At 42.4% G+C, this 15981-nt stretch overlaps 1 protein-coding gene across 5 annotated transcripts in view; it reads right to left on the minus strand.

Annotated features, from left to right (window-relative positions):
* HDAC5 (histone deacetylase 5) overlaps positions 1-15981 on the minus strand; it is an 85354-nt gene that overhangs the window by 37347 nt on the left and 32026 nt on the right. For all 5 annotated transcript variants that reach the window (XM_040438826.1, XM_040438825.1, XM_040438823.1 and 2 more), the window contains one exon: positions 12937-13103. In XM_040438826.1, the coding sequence (XP_040294760.1) occupies positions 12937-12985 (49 nt within the window). In that variant the 5' untranslated portion in view covers positions 12986-13103. The remainder of the gene's footprint in view (positions 1-12936; positions 13104-15981) is intronic.

The raw sequence follows: 15981 nt of genomic DNA on the forward strand, positions 1-15981 counted from the left end.
GGTTCCCCTCCAACCATATGCCATACTGGTGTCCTCTTCTGGGGCAGAGAGGTGTTGGGGCCCCATAAGCAGCAGAACATGGGTGTAATTCCTACCACTGAACCACCTCTGAAGATCCTCACTGATCAGAAAGTGTATCTTTATCTCACTTCAATTGAATGGGGTTACTGAGAATTTTCATATTCATGCCTAACCTCAGGATGAGCCATCAATATAACATTGGCGGGCTGTTTTAAGGTGTCCATTGTGTACTGGATGGAGCTGGTAATGAAACTCCGGTGCCATTCACTTCAGTGGAAGCAGGATTGCAGTAACCAGCTCTATCCACTATATCAAAATAGATGTACAGGGTGGGCCATTTATATGGATACACCTTAATAAAATGGGAATGGTTGGTGAAATTAACTTCCTGTTTGTGGCACATTAGTATATGTGAGGGGGGAAACTTTTCAAGATGGGTGGTGACCATGGTGGCCATTTTGAAGTCGGCCATTTTGAATCCAACTTTTGTTTTTTCAATAGGAAGAGGGTCATGTGACATATCAAACTTATTGGGAATTTCACAAGAAAAACAATGGTGACATAACTTTATTCTTTCATGAGTTATTTACAAGTTTCTGACCACTTATAAAATGTGTTCAATGTGCTGCCCATTGTGTTGGATTGTCAATGCAACCCTCTTCTCCCACTCTTCACACACTGATAGCAACATCGCAGGAGAAATGCTAGCACAGGCTTCCAGTATCCGTAGTTTCAGGTGATGCACATCTCGTATCTACACAGCATAGACGATTGCCTTCAGATGATACGAGATGTGCAGCACCTGAAACTACGGATACTGGAAGCCTGTGCTAGCATTTCTCCTGCGGTGTTGCTATCAGTGTGTGAAGAGTGGGAGAAGAGGGTTGCATTGACAATCCAACACAATGGGCAGCACATTGAACACATTTTATAAGTGGTCAGAAACTTGTAAATAACTCATGAAAGAATAAAGTTACGTTAAAACCAAGCACACCATTGTTTTTCTTGTGAAATTCCCAATAAGTTTGATGTGTCACATGACCCTCTTCCTATTGAAAAAACAAAAGTTGGATTCAAAATGGCCGACTTCAAAATGGCCGCCATGGTCACCACCCATCTTGAAAAGTTTTCCCCCTCACATATACTAATGTGCCACAAACAGGAAGTTAATATCACCAACCATTCCCATTTTATTAAGGTGTATCCATATAAATGGCCCACCCTGTATATTTCCAGGACTGGAGACACCCCAAAACAGATGATCTGCGGGGGTGTTGAGTATTGGACTCCCACCGATCTGATATTGATGGCCTATACTGAGGACAGGCCATGAGTATCACAATTCTGGAATATCCCTTAATGGAGGAAAGCAGCAAATGAAGAAAAAATAATAATCCAAACAACGATATAAACACCTAATAAAGCTACACAGTACAAACCTGTCTATTTATATGCCTGGAGAAGTCCAGACTGGTAGATAGGTGGAAAACACAGCGCACTGATCTGCACAGTATCATTAAGATGTCACTCTGAATTCCCCACATAAATAGCAAGATGTACGTTATTATTAGACACGGTGGAAATATATATATAGCTGGGACCTCACTCTAGAAGCATGTCATTAAACTAAAGCGTGACCTGCCTGCACTCCTTAAGCAGGGTTATCATGGATGAAAAGGTCTTCTAATGTGCCTAGAATTGACTGCAAAACATCACAGAGAAGTGTAATCCCATTTGGTACAGACCAAAGCCATCCAGTGAAGTCACCTGATACTGGAGGGTTAAAGGGAAACTCTGGTAAAAAGAATACCAGCTTACGCAGATGCAAGTGGTGACACCTGCAAGTGACATTGGCCAATACCCACAATCCTATGGAAGTTTAGTGGGGTCATACGTGACAGGACAGAAAGGTTGGGAAGGGGGTATTGATGTCCAGCCCCTTAATTGAACATGGTTTCCACTACCCAGTAAAAGTGAACAGTTTATCATGATTGGACACTGCCAAATGTGGGCACTCTCTGGGACTGTCAATGGGGGCATTCTCTCTTGGGCACAGTCAATGGAGGCACTTTCTGGTTGGCACTGTCAATAATGGTTCCTTTACTACTTGTAACAGGAGCACTCTTTAGCTGTAACTTTTAATAGGGGCACTGTCTGGTTGTCAGGCACTGTTAATGGGGGCATTCTCTGGTTAGCACTGTTAATGGGGGCACCCTATGGTTGGCACTGTTAATTATTATTGCCACTGTTACGAGGGGCACTCTCTAACTGACAGTGTTAATGGGGGCATTCTCTGGATGCCACTGTTAATGGATGCACTTTCTGGCTGGCACTGTTAATGGGGGGGGGGGCTCTGTCAGTGAGGGTGCTCTGGCTCCTCCTATGGGAGGGTGTTACCAATATTTGAGGTTGAGGTTGCGCCACATGTATAATCTCAATGAAGGCTATTCTTAAAGTTAGCGACTATAATATAGTCATAATAGGTAGTATGAGATGCCTGGGATCCTCACTGATACTGAACACTGGTGGTGGTGCTCATTTTTCCTGGAGTGCTGCAGGCACTGAATCTAAAAATTGCGAAACAATTTCCAAAAAATGTTCTTCAACATCATATTCTTTTGCATATCCCACCATCTGAAGTACATAATACTGTCAAGAAAGTCAGAATCTGAAGAAATTCATATGCACAAGGAACAAGGCCGATGGTCAATATTGGATGCTCGTGATCTACGGCTCCTCAGAAGGCACTACATTAAAAACAGAAATGATTCTGTACTGGGAATCACTGTATGGGCTTCTAGAAATCAGTCTCTGTGAACACAGTTCTCTGTGCAATCCATAAATAAAAGTTTAAGCTGCATCAATCACAGAAGAAGTCATATGTCAACACAATCCACAAACGCTGTGTCCTCTCTGGGCCAAAGCTCATTTAAAATGGACTGAGGAAAAATGTTAAACTTCTGTAGTCAGATGAATAAAAATTTGAAATTCTTTGTTGAAACCACAGATGCCATGTCCTAAGGACTCAAAAGGAGAGGGACCATCCAGCGTGTTTTCAGCACACAGTTCAAAAGCTTGCATCTCTGATGGTATAGAGTTGGTATTAGTAGCTATGGCATGGGCAGCTTACACATCTGGAAAGGCACTATCAATGCTGAACCATATATAGAGGTTTTATTTCAGCAATACAGGACAATACAAGACAATAATTAAACCACATACTGCATCCATCAACAGCATGGCTTCCCAGAAGAAGAGACCTTTCACCAAAAGAAACCATTTGGCACATCATGAAATAAAAAATCCAGCAAAGAAGACCCAAGACTGTTGAGCAGCTAGAATATTACATGAGACAACATTCTTCTCCGAGAACTCCATCAATTGGTCTCCTCACTTCTATACTTGCTACACAATGGTAGTCATGGGCCTGTCCCAACTTTTTTGAGATGCGTTGCTGCCATCTAAATGACTTAATTTTTCTCATGAAATCTTAAAATGTCTCACTTGCAACATCTGATATGTGTTCTATGATCTATTGTGAATAAACGAGTCAACGAGGCAAAACCGCCACATACAGTACAGACCAAAAGTTTGGACACACCTTCTCATTCAAAGAGTTTTCTTTATTTTCATGACTATGAAAATTGTAGATTCACACTGAAGGCATCAAAACTATGAATTAACACATGTGGAATTATATACATAACAAACAAGTGTGAAACAACTGAAAATATGTCATATTCTAGGTTCTTCAAAGTAGCCACCTTTTGCTTTGATTACTGCTTTGCACACTCTTGGCATTCTCTTGATGAGCTTCAAGAGGTAGTCCCCTGAAATGGTTTTCACTTCACAGGTGTGCCCTGTCAGGTTTAATAAGTGGGGTTGGGACCATCAGTTGCGTTGAGGAGAAGTCAGGTGGATACACAGCTGATAGTCCTACTGAATAGACTGTTAGAATTTGTATAATGGCAAGAAAAAAGCAGCTAAGTAAAGAAAAACGAGTGGCCATCATTACTTTAAGAAATAAAGGTCAGTCAGTCAGCCGAAAAATTGGGAAAACTTTGACAGTAAGGGCTATTTGACCATGAAGGAGAGTGATGGGGTGCTGCGCCAGATGACCTGGCCTCCACAGTCACCGGACCTGAACCCAATCGAGATGGTTTGGGGTGAGCTGGACCGCAGAGTGAAGGCAAAAGGACCAACAAGTGCTAAGCATCTCTGGGAACTCCTTCAAGACTGTTGGAAGAGCATTTCAGGGGACTACCTCTTGAAGCTCATCAAGAGAATGCCAAGAGTGTGCAAAGCAGTAATCAAAGCAAAAGGTGGCTACTTTGAAGAACCTAGAATATGACATATTTTCAGTTGTTTCACACTTGTTTGTTATGTATATAATTCCACATGTGTTAATTCATAGTTTTGATGCCTTCATAGTCATGAAAATAAAGAAAACTCTTTGAATGAGAAGGTGTGTCCAAACATTTGGTCTGTACTGTAAATACCAGGCAAATGGTATGTCATGGTTTAGCAGCTGCATAAAAAACACTACAGGGCACACTCTTAAACGACATTATCTAGAACAGGGGTAGGCAACCTCCTGCACTCCAGCTGTTGTGAAACTACAACTCCCAGCATGCATACTTACTCTGCTGTTCTCCAAACTCCCATCGAAATTAATGGAGCATGTCGGGAATTGTAGTTTCACAGCAGCTGGCATGCCGAAGGTTGCTGATCCCTGATCTAGAAAATCCTTAAAGGGAATGTGTTATCAGAAAATGATACACATTTTTATTTTAAACATTTTTTTCTTAGAATTTTTGGTAATTTTTTTTCAAATTTTCCATCCATATTTAAAATAAATAAATAAAATAAGAATTCAGCACTTTTCGCACTGGCCACTAGACCTAAAATATGTTAAGACTTCCTGACTTTTGAGAACAGCTACACGGGCCATAGACACAATGGACAGGAGCCGACTTATTGACTTCTATGGGACTTCTATAGCAGTGTTTCCCAACCAGTGTGCCTCCAGCTGTTGCAAAACTACAACTCCCAGCATGCCTGCGCAGCCAAAGGCTGTCGGGCATGCTGGGAGTTGTAGTTTTGCAACAGCTGGAGGCACACTGGTTGAGAAACACTGTTCTATAGGACAGTTTTCTAGGCATGCTCTGTAAGCTGTACAGGAGGTCAGGAGGGAGTAGATAAGCTGTTATATCACCTATTGTGAATGGTGGATGCTGTGTTTTCTATATAGAGGTGTTAATTCTCATCCTAATTCAGCCTGTGGCGATAATGGCTACTGAAAAGTGATCTGTACAGCACAGGAAATCATTATGTATTATTAGGCCTAGTGGTCAGTGTGAAAATTGAAGGATTATATGCATTTTTTTATTTTTTTTTTACATTTTAGTGACATGGAAAGTAAAATAAAAAAACTCTAAAAAACTCTAAAAAAAATTATGTTTAACATAAAAATGTGATTTAAACAATAATTTTCTGATGACACATTCCCTTTAAAGATTGCACAGACAAAACACAGTCCAAGGGCAGTCCTAAAAATAAAGAAATATTATCATACACAGATAGTGAAAGTATGCACGCTGGAGGTCAGCTTTAAATGTCATATAACCCTGCCATGTAATGGATGCAATGACTCATTTAAAGGGATGCAAATACCGTGGTCACCTTTCTATTGGCCATAGCTGGGGCTGTATGTGGACTAGGTGACGGTTTTATTATTTGTATTGTATATTTTAGGCGTTTCATTTGGAGTCCATTTTGGGTTCTCTACTGAAGGAGCCATGTGGTAAATTAGTACAGAGTGCTGCATTGTATACGGGCCCGCTGTATTGTGTACTACACACCTAAATGGGGTTATCTGTGAGGTGCTATTCACATATAGTCAGACTTCGCTTATAAAAGGCCTGTCAACCTTTCTTATACTATCCACTGAAGGGTATATTAAGGTTACGGAGGGGGAGGGCATGGCTTTATGCTTTAGAGAGGGGACGCCCACTGAACACCATGTAATGCCTCACAACGGCTGTAAAAGCCTATGGGCCTCAGCTATTGCCCACAGCAACCAATCAGAGCTCAGCTCTCATTTATTAAACTGCTCTGGAAAAATGAACACTGAGCTCTAATTGGTTGCTATGGGCAACAAGAACAACTTTAATACTAGACAGTTTTGATCAGAGGACCTATGGTTTCCCTAACAATAACAGATATAGAGGGGGTGTCCTTGGTGACCTGCTTTATCTTAGCAGACTCATATTGGCGTTTTCTTCATAAACAGCGCCACGTTTGCCCACTGGTTGTATCCAGTATAGCATATTGAATGCAATGTTGCAATAGCAAATGAAACCCATGGACAAGAATGGCACAGTTTCTGAAAGCCAGCAGCCATGTTCCTCTAATTGCATACAATTAATTTAAGTGCCATCAAGTCAACAACTAGATTGGGTTGAGATATAAATTTTAAATGGGTTGTCGAGATTTGATCTTATTGGTGGGTTCTCTCCCCACCTCCCCGACAATCAACTGTCTGAAGAAGCCATGGCGCTCTAGGCCCATAGTTGCCAACTGGTCGGGTATATAAAGCAAATGCTTTATATAAATATTTAAAAAAATTAACAGATCAAAATAAAAATTATACAAACGATATTGACCCGTGAGATGGACATAAACATCTCAAAAAGAGTTCAATAAAGAACCTGATTATTTTGTGCAATCAGTAAAACAGGGTACAAGCGTCTATGCAAAAATATATAAATGGTTTATTATACAATAGTTTAAAATACAATAAAAAATGAATCAATGTAAATTTCAATAATATACAAGTCCCGAGTCACAAATGGGCGTTTCCAGCAGGTTCAGGTGTTCCCAGTGGTGGGGCTTATATGCCCTGATTTTAGCAACTGAAATGTCGGCAAGTTTGCAGGCCTCAGGGGGCGGTGCATGACAATAGGATTCAAAGAACATAAAACAGCACTGCCCCCTCAAGCCATGCACCAAGCATAGCGTGATATACAGATATGGCACTGTGGATCTAGAACACTTTTGCTCAGGTCTCTGAACGAAAACGCTTCCGTTACTGATAATAGAATAATCTGCATCGGATCCGGTTGTATTATCTTTAACATACCCAAGAAGGATCCGTCATGAACTCTATTGAAAGTCAATGGGGGACGGATTCGTTTTCTATTGTGTCAGAGTTAAACGGATCCGTCCCCATTGACTTTGTGGGTCATGATGGATCCGTCTTGCTCCGGATCCCATGACGGAAAAAAAACGTTTTACTCTTCTGTATGGGAACGCAACAAAATGGAACGGAATGCATTTTGGAGCATTCCGTTCTGTTCAGTTACATTTTGTCCCCATTGACAAAATGGAAAGTTTTTTTTACAGTATTGAGACCCTATGACGGATCTCAATAACGGAAAATAGAAACGCTAGTGTAAAAGTAGCCTTGCTAAAGGCCGCACATGCTCAGTTTCATCCTTCAACTGCCTCCTGAGCTGTCATAGGAAGAGCATGGACACGCCCCTGAGCTGTGATAGGGAGAGCATGGACACGCCCCCTGAGCTGTGATAGGGAGAACATGGACACGCCCCCTGAGCTGCAGTAGAAAAGACACTCCCCCTGAGCTGTCAGCTTGATATAAATCTAGCAGTAATAAATGGGGATATCTCTGGATCCATGCGAGGTACATGGCTGGTTCTAGCTTTGTTAGGAAGAGGTTGTCATATACTATATGATGTCTGATTTTCATTTTTTACATTAAACATGGGGTAACCCCTGTAAACAATAGTCTACAAGAATCAAATAGTGGAAAGGGGAGACTGGCCATAGACCCTACAGGTAAACTTCCCGTTGGGATGATGACCAGGTAGGCCATCTCAGCCTTCCTTACGGCTGTCAGCCAGGGAAGAAATAATCTGACTCTCTCCTCCTGACTCCCGAATTCAACTGTACTGCCATCTTGAGGTAACTGGAGTAGGAGGACAGAACGTGGCAGCTGGAGGCATTTTGTGCTGCTGGGGCAGTATCTTGTGGTGCACTGTGTTAGGCTACTTTCAAACTTGCGGTAGCCTTTTCTGGCAGGCTGTTCCGGACGGATCCGTGCTACCACTGGGCCGGAGGTCTGGATGCAGCATGGCAAACAAGCCGGACCTCCGCCCGGCCCCCAATATAGTGAATCGGGCTGGAGCAGACTTCTGGCAGCACGGTGGACTAGTGGTAGCACGGATCCAGCAGGCTGTTCCCCAGTCAGAACAGCCTGCCCGAAAAGGCTACCGCAAGTGTGAAAGTAGCCGTATTTGCCCTGCTTTCTGTCAGTTTGGACCAAACTACAAAATGGGCTCACTTGAATTTTTTTCTCAGGGCCACTTTAGGTTCCCAGTCCACTTCAGCTCTAAAGGGGTTATCTCATGAATACAAACTCTGTCCATATGCCCTATTTAGGGATATGAACTTGCAAGTTGCTACCCCTCTGCTACAGCAGCTCCCACTCTGGCAAACCAAAACCATTAGGCACAAGCACACAAACGTATTTTGGATCCGCGCCCGACAGGCATTTTTTGCGGATCGCACACGGATCCATTCTTTTCAGCACACAGCAGCCGTATGTCATAGTTGCCAACTGTTCCGAATTTGTCAGGGCTGTTTCTGATTTTTAGAGACAGTCCCGGAAAATTGGGGCTATCCCCAGCTGAAAATGGGCAGGCTAACCGGAACACAAGCCCATAATTGGGTGTTTCCGGGTCCCAGGGTGGGGTTTAGAAGCCACAAATTTAAATTGCTTAGTATGGTAAGTCCATCCCGCAAATTATAGAGCATGTCCTATTCCTGTCTGTTTTGCGGACAAGAATAGCTATTTATATTAATGATAAAGGGGAAAATGCGGATTGCACGCGGAAGGAATCCGAAGTTTGCGGATCCGCGGTGGACCACAAAATGGATTTGGTCGTGTGCATGTATCCTTATACATAGCAGTATGGCTACATAAAAGGTGTTATACTGGATCATTAAAACATGGCTGCTTTCTTCCAAAAACAGCACCACACCGGTCCACAAGTTGTGCGCCGTACGGCAATTGGTTCACGTCTACACACAAGTCTATGTTCAACATCGGCCTCTAGTGGAGATCAACAGAACTGCGGCATGTATTACCGTATATTGGATTAGATAATAGATGTAGATTTAAAAAAAGCAGACATGCTATAATGATATACAAAGGTCAGTGTATGTGCACCAATGTATACAATGCACCGTATAAAGACCAGACACAAAGCAACAAGGCACTACGAACAGTTCACTACAGCGCAACGCACTGACTTCTGTTTATAGAGTACTGAAATCTGATATATACTCATATAAATAGTATATATGGAGACAGAACGTGTATATATAAACATGACAGTAAGGGGTAAAAATGGAAGCCCTAATGTCAATATATGTCCCTTGATCAGCCTACATTTATACTCATGAATGTTCCTCTTCCTTTTGCTTGAACAACAGGTAACTTGATAAAGCAGCAGTTTATCCTCAAGAGCTGCTCTTCCTTTTGTAACTGACGACAGAAATGACAACCATAGTCAGCCATTTTGGAATTATATATCTAAGTCTTCTGGTCACCTGGTAATCCACCTTTTTAAAAGGCATCTGTCAACAGATTTGTACCTATGAAACTGGCTGACCTGTTATATGTGCGCTTAATATGTTGCCGCATTGCTGAGAAAAATGAATTTTTAATATATGCAAATGAGGTGTAATTTGAAGCTCCTGGGCCCCCATGCAAAATCAGTAACAGGAATCCCCCAACTTCCAGGTGTCATTTATAACACTGGTGACTTCTTATCTGGCATTTAGGTCCCTTCAAGCACCAAGGCCCAGGTATAACTGCTACCCTTGCACCCCCTATAACTTTGTCCCTGAAGCTCTACTGAAGCAAACTGAAGCTCTACGGAAGCAAAACAGTCCACATGACAAAACCATATGATCTAGAAATATGAATTCCTCCTCCTTTCCTTTCAAATGTGGGATAAATCATGTGTTAAAGTTTTATAAAAAGGATCAAAAGATTAAAATTCATAATTACCTCACTGATCCCTTGCCTTTCCCATTCCAATGCCTACCGTTCCTCAGACAGTTTATTATTCCTGGTCCCTCTTGACCCACAGGAATTGACTGCCTAGCCAATCACTGCTGAAGTGGGTCATTTCCTGTGTGTCGAGAGGGACCAAGATTTAAAGACCAGCGGGAGAGGAGCGGGAGGCTTCAAAACAGTAGTGGCAGGGGACCGGCAACTGACAGCATTTCAGGGGGCTACTGGAATTAGTGGGTGTCCATTGATTTACACTGTTACCATTAGGATTGCCACCTTTACCACCTTTGTCTCTTCATTGTTTCCTGCACTACTATTACACTGCATAGTGTTGGTGTCACGACACCCGGGACCCTGCCTTGCAAGTCAAAGCCTTCACCACCAAGGGCACCTCAACCATCACCAGGCAGGAGAACCCCAGAACCAGAGAGTGCCCTGAAGGGTAGAAAGGAGTGCCCTTCCCATCACTGCATGTTGGTCCAGGGAGCATCAAAACTGTGAGTACCACAACTTCTACAACACCCATCCAGCCACCCACACATGCGCCACCTACGCATGCGCCTGCGGCCTGGTCGCTGCATATAGATAGGAGGGACAGTGTAAAATAGAATCTTATTAACGTTTGTTATTGTGACCTGGAAGCTGGAAAACATCTGGGTCATGGTGTTGATAAAGGTCTAACTAAGTTCAGAGGGCGATTAGATGAGGATGATGACATTTTCTCACTCCTATGCTGGAAAAAATAAGACACATATGTGGCAATAATAGAGCAACTACAGTTATGAGAAAAACAAAGTACACCCTCTTTGAATTCTATAGCTTTACGATATAAGTAAAAACATCTGGTCCATAGAAGGTCTTAAAATTAGGGAAATTACAACCTCAGATGAACAACCACACACAACAGATGCCATCTTTCATAACGTATAAAAAAAAATTAAGCCAAAATGGAAAAGCCATGTGTGAATAGTATACCCGTTGAATCAATAGCTTGTAGAACCACCTTTAGCAGCATTAACTTGAAGTAATAATTTCCTGTATGACTTTATCAGTCTCTCAAATGGTTCTGGAGGAATGTTGGCCCACTCTTCTTCACAACATTGCTTCACTTCATTAAAGGGAATCTGTGACCTTCCTATCCAACTATTTGCACATCGCTGTGGCTCACCTAATTAAAACACTGCTTTTCTTTTGTTGATCCAAGACTCTGTTCCTGAGTTATGATACTTTTTCTTAATATGCAAATGATGCCTTTAGTGCAACAAGGGCATCACCATTGCTCTTGTTGCACCCACTTTCCACTCTTTTATGTGGCTAGCCCATCCTTGTCTGATTTCATTGATTGGGCCAGGAAGTGGCAAAGCAGCAAAGGAGAGTCAGGCGACACAAAGGAGTGGAGCTTGGGCACAACAAGAGCAATGGTGATGCCCCCACTGCACCAAAGGTCTAATTTGCATATTAAGAAAAAAAGTATCATAACTCGGGAACGGAGCCTCGGATAAACAAAAGAAAAACAGCGCTTTAATTAGGTGAACCACAGCTATGCGTCTATGCAAACCATCTTGATAGGGAGGTCGCTGGTGACAGATTTGTGGCCATTCATTTATGCACGGTTCTTTTAAGGTCCCAACACAGCATTTCAATAGGTTTAGGTCAGGACTTTGAATGGGCCATTGAAAAACGTTGATTATTTTCATTTTCAGCCATTCTACTGTAGATTTGCTGGTGTGCTTGGGATCATTGTCCTGTTGCATGACCTAGTTTTGGCCAAACTTTAGCTGTTGGATATATGGCTTCACATTTGACCCTAGAACACTTTGGTATATGGAGGAGTTCATTTTCGACTCAGAGTGCCCAGGCACTGTGGCTGCAAAGTAATCACAAATCATCACCCCTCCACCACTGTACTTAACAGTTGATATGAGGTGTTTGTGCTGATATGTTGTGTTCGCAAAACGTGGCGCAATGCAGTATGGCCATACATCTCTACCTTGGTCTTGTCTGTTCAAAGAACATTGTTCCATATTTAAGCCATGCTGCCATGTTCTTTTTAGAAAGAAGAGGCTTTCTCCTGGTAACCTTGGGTTTTTGCAATTTCTCTTAGAATTGCAAGGTCTGACCTTGGGGTGAATTTTCTGGGTCATCCACTCCTTGGAAACCAGACTCCATTATATTCAGCGGGATCTGTCAGGTGGGATCCGTTTCTGTCATTTGGCGAAAACACCTTATCCTTCCTTACCCCTCCCTGGGGCTATATACACATACACAAGGAAAGGGGTATCTATGTCTCTCCCCCTGCAGTCAGCATGTCCCCTATTGGCCCCACTCCTTTTCAAAGCCGGCATGGATGGGCGGCTTCAACCTGAAATATCTCAGGCTGTATAGCTGCTAAAGGTATGAGCCAGGTTAAAAGCTAAAAATGTAAGCTTTAAACAAAGGCATGATTGCTGTGCTAGTCACCATACAGCCACTGATAAAACCTTTAGAAACTGGGTCAAAAGTGAGATCTGAAAGTAATACCTGCAGCTTTCGCCCCCAACCCTTTTCTAAAAGTTATACCTGGCTCATATCTCTAGCTGCTATACAGCCTGAGATACAGGCATTAGTAGCAAGGACATATCTCATACCTCCTTGGCTATTGGAAATTGCCAGCAAAAAATGGAACAAGTACAAATTAAATACAGGTTCAGGTGGCAACCCAAGTTACCATATAGAGTCAGCAGACATGTCTACCTAATAATGAGAATTTGAAAAACCTATATGCTTTACCAAGAAATTCCCATCATCAACAAGTTATTAACCCACACACTTACCAGACTGGGTTGGAAGGTTCATTCCGATGTCCACTGGTTGGACAGACATGTAGAGGGACAGACCCCCACCCTGGATCTTCAATGCCCAGGACTTCTTTCAGGTGGAAACAAAGAGGAGACTGCTCAAGGAATCAGTCCAATGGGCACATCACTCAGTTTCTGCTGCCCTGTAATTAGAACAACAATGTCAGTATACTAGTAACAGCAAACCATGATTTTTTGGTCAATCTCTTCATGATGAAAAATTGAAAGAAAACATCTCTAATTCGTAAGCAAATCGTGCAAGGAACGAGCAGCAGTAATTAGGCTACTTGTGGTGAAGGTCTACATCACTAGAATGAATTATGGGGCTGATAAGATAGTACAAGGCAAAATCTAAAAACATCGCCCAAGCTAAGCTGAGAGTATTTGGAGTAATAGAGGGACATATAGGGAAAGATTATATTAATAGGAGATATAGGGGGAGGTTATATGGAGTAATAGGTGAAGATCATGGGCGTAGCTATAGTGGAAGCAAGGGATGCGGTTGCTACGGGACTCAAACTCAGGGGCCCACCCAGGAGGAGGACTAAAAGATTTTATTGTCAGGGCCCCCTCAACAGTATTATACAATGACATTATATACAGTGACAGTATATACATTGACATAAGATACAGTATATACGTGTAGGAAATGGACTGAGCGGCTGCCTGGACTGGTCAAAGAAAGATCTTGACTAGCCACATAGTCACAGGAGTGCGGGATGCACAGGAGGAGGGGGTTGCAAAGAAGTTGTTTGGGGGGGGGAGTACCTCATAAAAAAATGTGTTGTGGGGCCCAGTCATTATGGTTATGCTATTGGGGGAGATATAAGGAGAGGTTATATGGAGTAATAGGAGGAGATATAGGGAGAGGTTATATGGAGTAAAAGGAGGAGATATAGGGAGAGGTTATATGCAGTAATAAGAGGAGATATAGGGAGAGGTGATATGGAGTAATAAGAGGAGATATAGGGAGAAGTTATATGGAGTAATAAGAAGAGATATAGTGAAAGGTTATAAGGAATAATAGGAGGAGATATAGGGAGAGGTTATATGGAGTAATAGGAGGAGATATAGGGAGAAGTTATATGGAGTAATAGGAAGAGATATAGTGAAAGGTTATAAGGAATAATAGGAGGAGATATAGGGAGAGGTTATATGGAGTAATAAGAGGAGATATAGGGAGAGGATATATGGAGTAGGAGGAGGAGATATAGGGGAGGTTATATGGAGTAATAGGAGGAGATATAGGGAGAGGTTATAAGGAATAATAGGAGGAGATATAGGGAGAGGTTATATGGAGTAATAAGAGGAGATATAGGGAGAGGATATATGGAGTAGGAGGAGGAGATATAGGGGAGGTTATATGGAGTAATAGGAGGAGATATAGGGAGAGGATATATGTAGTAATAGGAGGAGATATAGGGAGAGGTTATATGGAGTAATAGGAGGAGATATAGGGAGAGGATATATGTAGTAATAGGAGGAGATATAGGGAGAGGTTATATGGAGTAATAGGAGGAGATATAAGGAGAGGTTATATGGAGTAATAGGAGGAGATATAGAGGAGGTTATATGGAGTAATAAGAGGAGATATAGGGAGAGGTTATATGGAGTAATAGGAGGAGATATAGGGAGATGTTGTATGGAGTAATAGGAGGATATATAGGGAGAGGTTATATGGAGTAATAGGAGGAGATATAGGGAGAGGTTATATGGAGTAATAGGAGGAGATATAGGGAGAGGTTTTATGGAGTAATAGGAGGAGATATAGGGAGATGGTATATGGAGTAATAGGAGGAGATATAGGGAGAGGTTTTATGGAGTAATAGGAGGAAATATAGGGAGATGGTATATGAAGTAATAGGGGGATATATAGGGAGGTTATGTGGAGTAAATGAAAACATGTAAGATACTCTGTAAAGGTGACTAATTGCTTGATGGTGAATAGATCTTCAGGGTATATAGACAGTGATATGAGTTTGGGCAGTATTATTTGCAGTAATTCTATGTATAACAGAACACTAGAATAAGAGGACGTACAATGACCAGCCCTCTGCAATCATTGTGCATTCATCAAGCAGCAGAGGGTTAAGGCTGCGTGCACCCCCATACTGCTTGGAGATCACGTCTCCATGCGTCTGTGACCCTCAGCATCAGCACAGTCATTAACATTCAGAAAACGCAGAATGTGTGGGAGGGAGTGCGCTGTATGAATGGAGACGCAGAGAAGAGAGCGAGAGAGAAGGAGGGAGGGAGAACAAAGTATGAATGGAATATAGAGAAAGAGAGAATCATGAATGGACCTGTATCAGAAGCAGACAGAATGGAGAACTGACCACGCTGGGAAGAGAATGAACACCACAGATCCTTTGCCTTAGTGTGACATACGCAGAGAGAAGGAGGCAATGATATATCACCGCCACTCACTGCAGAGAGGCTGTATACACGTCAGTGGTGCATATAAATAGATGTATACTAACTGATGTAAGCCGCGGCTCGCTCCGCTCTGTAGTGCCGGATCTCCTGGCATTTTTAAAGTTCATGGTTTTAGATAAATGGAAAAAGATTATAATACAAATGGCAGATGTATTTCCTGATACCACGTCACATCGCTATCTGAATCCAGTCTCACTTAAAGGGGTTGACTGCTTTAAGTTTATTTTAACCAGTGTGTAGGAAATGGGACTATATGAAGGTTATTAAAAAGGGTTACAGCAAAGTTTTTGCGCCAGTGTTTTATTTTGTTAAGCACCGCCCCCTTGTCAGGGGAGAGCATTCTCCTCGAACGGCAGGAGCTCCCATCTTGAAACGGCTGCTGACGGAGCGTCATGTGATCACACCCATCCATCAGCCTCCTCACACATGCGCTAGTTCCTGTCACATGACCCTCCATCAGCAGCCATTTCAGGATCCGTGTGTTTTGAGGAGAATGCCTTGCCTGACAGGGGGTGGTGCTAAACAAAGTAAGACAGTATCCAACCCCTACAATGCCCCCCAAATTCCTTGGCCCTTCACACAGGT

This window comes from Bufo bufo, chromosome 6, assembly GCF_905171765.1.
Source record: "Bufo bufo chromosome 6, aBufBuf1.1, whole genome shotgun sequence".
NCBI classification, from domain to species: domain Eukaryota; kingdom Metazoa; phylum Chordata; class Amphibia; order Anura; family Bufonidae; genus Bufo; species Bufo bufo.